The 9,127-nt window shown below is 33.3% G+C and overlaps 1 protein-coding gene and 1 long non-coding RNA gene across 3 annotated transcripts; one reads left to right on the top strand and one right to left on the bottom strand.

Annotated features, from left to right (window-relative positions):
• The first annotated feature begins 2,629 nt into the window (after positions 1 to 2,629).
• Positions 2,630 to 6,349, top strand: LOC126732169 (uncharacterized). The gene is made up of 3 exons (XR_007659353.1): positions 2,630 to 2,767; positions 2,868 to 2,926; positions 3,069 to 6,349. It is a non-coding gene; the product is annotated as an uncharacterized LOC126732169 (long non-coding RNA).
• On the bottom strand, positions 6,157 to 7,589 carry LOC126732143 (transcription factor MYB59). 2 transcript variants are annotated; one of them, XM_050435104.1, is made up of 3 exons: positions 7,356 to 7,589; positions 7,160 to 7,289; positions 6,157 to 6,983 (listed from the first exon to the last, which is right to left on the bottom strand). In XM_050435104.1, exons 2-3 carry the CDS (start codon positions 7,213 to 7,215, stop codon positions 6,479 to 6,481), a joined length of 561 nt encoding a protein of 186 aa, XP_050291061.1. In that variant the 5' UTR covers positions 7,216 to 7,289; positions 7,356 to 7,589; the 3' UTR covers positions 6,157 to 6,478. The 2 variants fall into 2 exon arrangements, with proteins under 2 accessions (XP_050291061.1, XP_050291062.1); XM_050435105.1 differs by having other exon boundaries at positions 7,390 to 7,552.
• Between the last annotated feature and the right edge of the window lie 1,538 nt (positions 7,590 to 9,127).

Genomic DNA, 9,127 nt, shown 5'->3' with positions numbered 1-9,127 from the left:
AGACATTAAATTCTTTCAAACAAACAAATAAAAATAAAAAATGTGGATACCTAAGGCATGCTTGGCAACGTCCTAGGCATTCAAACAAGTCCTTGGCATTCAAGCAACGTCCTTGGCCGTCCTCGGCATGCTTGCAACGTCCTTGGTTGACCTCGGCATGCTTTGCAACCTAGGCGTCCCACATTGAAAGAAAACCCCCCCCCCCCCACTTTCTGCCTTATAAGCTGTGAAGCAAATGGAGTAGTGTACCACCAAGCATCTCTGTGATCATAAGAGACTTGGTGGTACACTACTCCCTTTACTTCACAGCTTATAAGGCAGAAAGTGGGGGGGTCGACCAAAAATCCTACCGCACAATCAAAGCTTCCCTATATAGGAAGAGAATCCCCAAGATCTTGGGATCCTTCTCTCTATAAGGAAATTCCCCCCTGTATCAAGGGATTCAAGTTAGCTCTCCACTACTATATAAACAGCAAAGGGTCTTTGGCTGGCATCCCACCATTGAGTTCTTGAAGATTTTTCTATCACTGACTTAACCTTCAAAGGGTCTTTGGCTGGCATCCCACCACTGCTCTTTGTAGGTTCTTTCTCTCTTTTTGTTCTTCAGGTAGACTCATTGGTGTGTGTAAGGACAATCAACTCACTGATGATTTTGTGTATCACCAGATATTAAAACTGTACCAAAAATCAATATAGAGGAATATTGGTATTTACTTGTTAGTACAACATGTTAAACTTTTTTCTTTACCATTTACATTTGTTAATAAGTTCAAATCACCGTAAACATATTCTAGTGTTATAAGGTGGACAATTCAACCAATTGGGTTGATTGTCTCCCCCCATCCCATCCAAAAGAAAACCCATTGATTTAATCGATTTATAACAATTTCCTAAAATAACCATTTTCCTTGATCTAATCGGGTTTTTTCTGGTTTTATGGCATATCCGGTGTAATAGAATTACTAAAAAAATAATCTAATCAATTTTGGAAAATTTTCTAACAAAATCTATTGAATTTATTGGTTTTACTATGTTTACTGGTCGCTAACCCGTGCGATACACGGGAAAACTATTAGAAAATAATAAAGCATGCATATATTAAAAGACAATTTAATTTCATGTGTGCTTGCAAGGGATACATACCTAAATAGTTCTTGCGGTAGAAATAAAAGCCTTATCTTTGAGATAAAGAACTGATGTAAACAAACTAACCTTACATAAAACAAATTTAAAAAAAAAAAAAAAAAAAACATAAAACTGATGTCACGGGAAATTCAGCCACATAGTAGTAATATATAAATCTCTTAAAACCTAAACCTAAACCTAAACCTAAACGTAAGGACTAAATATATAAACAAACTAACCTTACAAAAGCTGAACTTTATAAGCTAAAATCTATACCGTGAGTTGTAGATCTTGAATGCTATACCGTGCGTTTAGGGCTTCCTACATCTGGAGAGAGAGAGAGTTTGCAGAAACCAAAGAAAATCTCTCTATAGCTTAAGAAACACAATATACTAAAATCAAAGAGATAAAATTTTCAGAGGACAAAATATTATAGATAATTTAAAAGAATTTTGGTTTAATTCTTGAACACCGCCACTCCATAAAATTCATACTAATAATAATATTTTATGATAGCGAGAGAGAGTTTGCAGAAACCATGGTTTTATATTTCTTAACTTAAGAGAGGGGTAAGGTTGCTAGGGTTTTGAGGAGTTATAATTTTTATTTTATTTTTTTTATTTTTTAAATATGGTGCTGACGTGGAAAATTGTTGTGCCAGCAAAGGTTTCGGTTTTATATATATATATATATATATATTACATGTGTGGTGTAACGGAAACACTAAATAGAAAATACGATCAATTTTGATATACATTTTTTAGCAACTAGAGTTACAAGTTCAATTATCAACTTTAGAAGTGGAGATATTAGAAGTTGATAACTTTGTTAATTGAATCGATTAAGTTTTGAAAATGATTCATTATTCCCTTTATCTATCTTGCACAACTTAAACTGGGTTCACATAATTGTTTTAATTGGTATTTAATTCATAAATTTGTTGCATAATGAACTTTATTTTATAGTTCATCAGCTACATTGAACAACCTATAAAATTATTGGAGAAAAATTTATACAATATATAGTTCAAGAATCAAACTGATATATATTTCAAAGTGAACCTCGCCACATCACTTTTTTTCTCCATGACTTGATAGTTGAAAGAAAAGATTTGAATTCTTAATAACTCTTTTGATAATGCTTACCAAAAAAAAACTCTTTTGATAAATAACACCATGAGACGATATTAATTAGTTTAGCTACAAACTCTTAGCCCCAAAACATAAGATAAGTCTAAGATCCCTTCTCCTCTTCACAGAATCCAAAAATAAATGTCTTTGGTTTACTGGATTAGCAACATATTATAACTAGCTTGAAGTTTAAAGCGTCTATAAATTGGGGGAAGAGAGAGAGACCACGCCCACTGCAGGAGTTAGAAATTTCAAGCGCCGAAGCGCGCGAAAGGTTTTTTTTTTTTTTTTTTTTTTTTATGATTCCGAAAGGTTTTCAAAATATAATAAAATCACATCGAGACGTGACAACAAAGAAAAGACAAAAAATAAATAAATAAAAGCGTTTAGCACCGCTGAAAACGGAATCATGTAGTTTCCCCTTTTGTTTCCCGAGAAAATACTAGGTAAAATTGAAACCAAAACTCAGAAATCTCATAGCAACAGCTTGGACTGGACTTGAGATCAAATCTGTAAGATCTCTATTCCTCTTCTCTTTCCTTTCTATTTTACACTCCGATTCCTTTTGTGCGTGTGTGCGCGAAAATATGTAACACCATTTGATGAATTCAGGTTTGAATCGCTTCGTGTTTGTGAGGCTACGGTTCTTTAACTAGAAAATTTTCTCTAAGGTAAATATATTAACCCTGATTAATTTTATTTTTGCTCTAATTCATACATGTTTATACTATGTACCGTCACTTCCATGTTATATTATTTGAAATTTACTCTTCTGTATTGTTTTTTTATTTTTATTTTATATTTCTCCTGTAGGAATTGAAATAAGCTTCGATGTTTAAAAAGAAACACACATATATGTGTGTATATATATAGATAGATAGATAGATTTTTTTTATTTTTTTATTGTTACAGTATTATTATTATTATTATTATATCTGTTACAAAGCCTATTGTAACACATACTGTGTAAGAACATGGTTGTAATGGTTTTGAATTTTGGCTGTCTATATTTGATTGAATTATATTCAGCAAAAGAAAAAAAAAAGGGGAGATTTGATTGAATATAAACTCAAATTAAGTTTCTATGCTTAATTTGTTACTATGAAAAGATATTGGCATCATTTTAAGGAAAATTGATCATAGGAATTTTTTTTTTTCCCACTCAAATGAGTGATTTATCCTCCAAATACTTTTAGATTGACTGAGAAAAGTCATATGAGATTGAATGTTTAGGTGATGAATATGTCATTGTTCAGTAGCTGATTGAAGAAAAATGAGTATTTTGAGTGAGCATGATAAAGAGTTTACAATATTAGTATTCTATTTTATCCATCTAATATTCGCTTTATTAGTGTATGTTAATTTAGGCCATTAAATATAATGGTACTAATAAAAAAACACATGTGGGTAGAGTGTTGTTTTTTTTTTTTTCTAAATCGCAAGTAGATAAAATATCATTTTTATAAACACAAGTGGTAAAAAAAATAAATTTTTCTCAAAGCATGTGACCTACATGTATAAGTTTTGATGTTAAATTCTAACACATAGTTTCGCAATACAAGTGTTTGTTTGGGTATCCACAGTTTCTTGTTGCTTATTTGCATAGTATTTATCAAAAGATATAATTTTTTGTAACTTTTATGTTAAATGTGTGACAAGAAGCTAAAAGTTAGATTATTTACAAAAATGCTGAGACAAAAAGCACAAAGCTTTGCCTTTTGCCTTTACCCAAATGGGACTCAAAACTCAATTGGGTAAAGTTGGAGGCACTATCTTGTACATCTGTTGTATGTAACCAATGTTTCATAACATGGAGTCTGCAAGTGTGTGGTCCCCATTATTTGTAAGACACCAGTTGCTTGCAACCAATGCATAAGATAGTTCTCTTTAAAGTTGAGAATTTTTTAAACTATGGCTTGATAAGGGAAGCTTTCCCTTTACCACATGTTGCCAAAGTGAATTTATCCCTTAAAAACTAATTTTTAGGCTTCACTCTAGAAAAGCTGAAGCTCCTTCTTTTGTTCTGTGCACTAGCCTTTATGCCTTTATAACTTATTTTAATAAATGTCCTTGTTTCAATTAATTCTACCACTATTTAATCTACCTTGTTTCCTGAACTTTAAGGTAATTGTTAACAATGAAAACTTAGTTAAATTTACATCATCAACTACCCTAACCCAGATTCCAGAAACCAACCACACACTAGCTTACTTGGATTGTCAAGATTGTTTGAAATTTCACTGGAACAAGGGTAGAAGCAGTTGGCATCTGAAAGAGACTTGTTTATTGATTAACTAATTAAGGATAATAATTGAAAGAAAAGACGAAGAGTCTTTATTCCGCAGAAGATTCTCATATTCATATTCAAGAGCATTATCAATGGTCATTGTGCCATCTTAAAAAGGAACTTTGTATTAATTATAGAGCATCAAATTCATTAGGGCTTCAGTTGGTTTCATATGATAATTCCTTGTATTACTTTGAATCATTTGGCTATGAAAGTGTTGAAGTTACTTTAAGTGTTAATTACTGCATATTCTGCTACAAACGGCTAGCTGAATTATGCAAGGAATATTTAAGAGGGTGATGCAGGACAACCAGAACAAAATTGAAAGAACGGAAAAATAAAAGATATGACCTAGGAGTCAGCACCTAGGCCTTACTTGGAGTCAGCACCAAGCGGGGAAACCACTAGGAGTCAGCACCTAGGGTAGACCTGGAGTCAGCACCAGACCAAAGAAAGACCAAACGGCCATTGTTTTCATTCATCAAAATATCAACTGTCCCCTCAAGGAGTACAATAAGTTGCTTATAAAGGATTACTAAACCCTAGTTCTAATTGGCTAGGAAACCCTAATTGCCTTATTACAAAAATACCCTTGTTGGCTAGGAAACCCTAATTGCCTTATTACAAAAATACCCTTGCTTCTAAATTAAAATACTAATAACCCAATAAACTAATAAGACCTAAAACATAAAAATACAATTGACTAGCAAACATAAATAATACTAAATAATAATTTTCTTGCGTCTCCCGCATCAGAGGGCTTACAAACACTTGAGCGTTTAAACAAGAACACTAAAAGAAGTCTAGAAATCCATAATTTAGCTGGCGGGGTCAACTTTGGTTCCTTTAAGTCACTGTTTAATATCTTAAAAAGCTTCTTATATTTCTTGTTTAAGTTTTTTATGTAATGAGTTCTGTGACTTTTAAATGAGTCATATAACCACTAATAAGTAGTCTTATGCTCCCTGCGTAACAAGTATAAAATGATTAGATTAGACTTGAATTAGTGGTTTTTGATGACATCTTCGTTAGGATAACATTTTCTTTATCTTATCTAAAGATTTTTTAAAGTTGTAATAGCAACTTTTCGGGGAATTATTTATTGAAATTCCATCCAACATTTGTAACTTCTTCTCTCCCTTTCTCTTAGGGATTTTTTTTTTTTTTTTTTTTTTAAATTATGAGAAGATGATTCTCTTAGGAATTAAATGATGATGTTTTTACCAATTTAATAGTTAAATCTAGCTCTCTGATTTCATTTCATACATTCTTATATTCTCTACATCATACACGGTTGCACCAGTAGATAAATGTGAACAGTACCTCTTTAACAGTATTGTACAGTACTCATAAACATATTCTTTTTCTTCCCCCCCAAATTTTATTGTGTCACTAAACAAGTTCCACATCAATCTATATTATCTCTCTTAATCTTCTAACAATGCCACTCAGCTCTAGGCTTTGCGAATTTTGTAGTAGCTATGTGAAGTGTAACGCAATCTCTGGCACAAGTATTACTTGAACAAGTTCAACAACATGCTCTCTATCTCTCGTTTACATTTGAGTATCTATAAATTTGAAATGTAAGGGCATATTAGGCAGAACAAAAAACGCTAACTCTAGATAGAACCAACTTTATTGAAACTTGAAATGTAAGGGCATATTATACATTACATCCATAAACATACCAACCCCCTCATGGGAGATTTGATGAAGTTCTCTCTTCCTATCTGGAAAGTAAAAACACACAAAACACAGACATATTCTTGCATGAGATGATTACAATGGTTTCAAAGGATGCAGGACTGGTTTAGCAACAAAAAGAAAGGATGCAGGACTGAATCAGAAAGCTTAAGGAAAACCCATGCTTTACAGGTTAGATCCTCCTTGGGATTATATTACATATATGAACAAATTCTACCAAGTAAAACTATGATTAGCCAGTTAGATATGCTGTCCCAAAATCAGAACAGGGAAAAAAATCACTCGTGGGGAGAAACATCTTACTCTCTTCAGCCATGGTCCATGGTGATTCCGAATGGTATTGATCCCATGTTGGAAAATCCAAAGTAGGACAAGGAAAACTGCTACCTTCTTCAGTATAGCCATCATCACCTGGAATTAAGGTGTTCTCAATGTCTTTCCATATTTCATCCATTGAGTACCCCTTTTCACCCCCTTGCTCTTCTTCAACCGGCTTTTCTGCTGAAGCTTTTATGTCAAGGCCCCCTGAATCATAAAAGTTCTTCTCTCCAGTCTCTGTGACGGGCAATGATTCCACAGTAGGATTGCTTGGTGATGAGGAAGAGCAATTAGAAGATGATGATGAGGGAGACATAGCCCGTTTTTCCTCTTGAGCCTTTTTCCTCATATGAGTTCTCCAATAATTCTTAATCTCGTTATCTGTACGCCCTGGTAATTTGCGGGCAATTCTTGACCATCTGTATTGGATCATGACTACATATTAATTGAATACTGGTATAGATATGTGTACAAGCAAGCTAGTAGTTATCGAGGAAAAATAGTATAATCATCCTTATGTTCCAAAGCGCACAGAACTGAGGATTTACATGGATGGAAAAATATTCAACTACTAATTTTTAGGATGTTGGCAAACCTGTTTCCCCATTTGGAGTGAAGTTCCAGCACAAGGCGCTCTTCTTGGGGTGTCATCTTACCTCGTTTGAGACCAGGGTGTAGGTAATTAACCCAGCGTAACCTGCAACTCTTTCCTGTTCTGTTCAAACCTACAACAAAACCAGGTGGTTAAAGGAAGCTCTTTCCAATAGCCCCCTATATCCAAATAACCGTACCTATTATTTTATTTGTCTCCCTCCACCTTCAAACCTGAAACCTTAGCTATAAAATCCCATCGTCGATCACCGAACAATCCCACAAAGCAGTTCAATTTGAAGTCCTCCTGTTCTGTCCATGGACCTTTTCGGATTCCCTCTTGCACTATTTTCATTCTCTCTCTCTCTCTCTCTCTGTTTGTCTCTAAGGGGATCTTTCTTCACCTATTCAATGGCACATGGACACCTAAATGTACTAATATATGTATTTATATACACCCAGTTTCCCTTGTGAAATAGTGTGATAAGTTTTGGTTAATATAATATGATGATGTTGCATCCTCACCGTAAATGTGGTCCCAGCATGCCTCATTTGGTGATAGGCACACTATGCATATGATGTCATCCATTACAATGAAATAATCAAAGTAAGAGATTGATCTGTTGATATGCGCTTCATAATCAGCCCTCCTTGTGTTGATCTGTTGATCTGTAAATTAAGTATTTCATACAAATAAAGATCCTTTTTTAGACAGGTTATATTGTTGGTTAGATGGATTTGGATCATACATCATGGTTAACGTTAATTTGAATTACATATATTTTCATATAATAGAGCTCCTTGTGTTGTTTCTAGTAAGTTTGTGTATAGAAAATATAATGTGGATGGTGTTAATTAAAGTGGGAAAAAGTAGCATTTTGGAGAAAATTCTTTAATTAGGAGCATTAGCTCAGGCTTGGTTGGATACAGGAGAATAAATTAATGGAAGTCACTAGATCTTCTTTTCCCTCCATCCAAGTTGAGGAAATGATGTTAGTGCCCCTTGACTTTAGTAAAGGCCATAATTTAGGAGTTAGGGAAAAGAAAAAAAGAAGATACGGACAAATCTTAAAAAGAAGGGAATAGAATGAAACTATTAGAACATCTTTATCAGAATCTCTAAATTTTTGTACTATTTGGAGAATGAATAGTGACTTTTACCTTTTAATCAGCCACTTTTTTAAATACACTTCCAATAGATTCTCTATCTCATTTTCTATTTCATTTAAATATTGTTTCTTCATTCATTATTTATTCTTTTTTTAACAACTACACATCTTCCAACATTTTTTTATACAACATCTAATTATTATAATAGGAAAAAAGCATTTGAAGAATGAACAGTAGCTCATCAAGTTTGATGAGCTACTATTCATGAGCCAAAAAAAAAAATCTAAGTATAGAGAGTCCATTGGAGAGCTTTTTTTGGATTTCACTCTCTATTATAAAGAGTATTTTGTGTTTGCAGATGCTATTGGAGATGCTCTTAAGGAGCCTTACAAGTGACCTTTTCTTGTCTTTATTTTAAATGAGAAGATGGAATGAGATATTAATCCAACACATCTATTGTAATGATATTGTTAAACGCTAAGGAGGTCAAGTTCCTATCTAAGAAGGCTAGCACAATTTGGTTTCTTTAGTGCCCCCCAGCAATCTTAGATTGGGAGGTGCTGCATAGCTTTATGCTCTCTTTAAATAAAACAATTGAAATTTGCAATGTAGAAACTATATAAAATTATCAGTTGTGGAGCAATATATCACTTTATTGCCTATGCAAGATGATAAGGTTGTGTAATTACATATGTCTCGCTCAAGCTCAAGTTCTAAAGAAGTTTGTTTTCATGGACCTATTATATAATTATTTTCGACTCTTGCTCTTGCAAGAATATGTGTATTTGTTTAGCTCAAAGAATATCCTCAAGCATATCTAATTATCGTTGAATAAGCTCATCTTATTGTATCAATTAGTAGT

This window comes from Quercus robur, chromosome 1 (assembly GCF_932294415.1).
Source record: "Quercus robur chromosome 1, dhQueRobu3.1, whole genome shotgun sequence".
Classification (NCBI taxonomy): Eukaryota; Viridiplantae; Streptophyta; class Magnoliopsida; order Fagales; family Fagaceae; genus Quercus; species Quercus robur.
The sequence above is the reverse complement of the archived record's forward strand: the minus strand, read 5'-3'. Positions and strand labels throughout refer to the sequence as shown.

Excerpts from the sequence above, each read along its gene's own strand:
- LOC126732143 (XM_050435105.1), bottom strand. The coding sequence starts at position 7,510 with ATGAAAATAGTGCAAGAGGGAATCCGAAAAGGTCCATGGACAGAACAG. Across the intron at positions 7,290-7,389 it reads TTTTATAGCTAAGGTTTCAG|GTTTGAACAGAACAGGAAAG; the intron begins GTTTGAAGGTGG and ends GTTTTGTTGTAG. Across the intron at positions 6,984-7,159 it reads CACTCCAAATGGGGAAACAG|ATGGTCAAGAATTGCCCGCA; the intron begins GTTTGCCAACAT and ends GATCCAATACAG.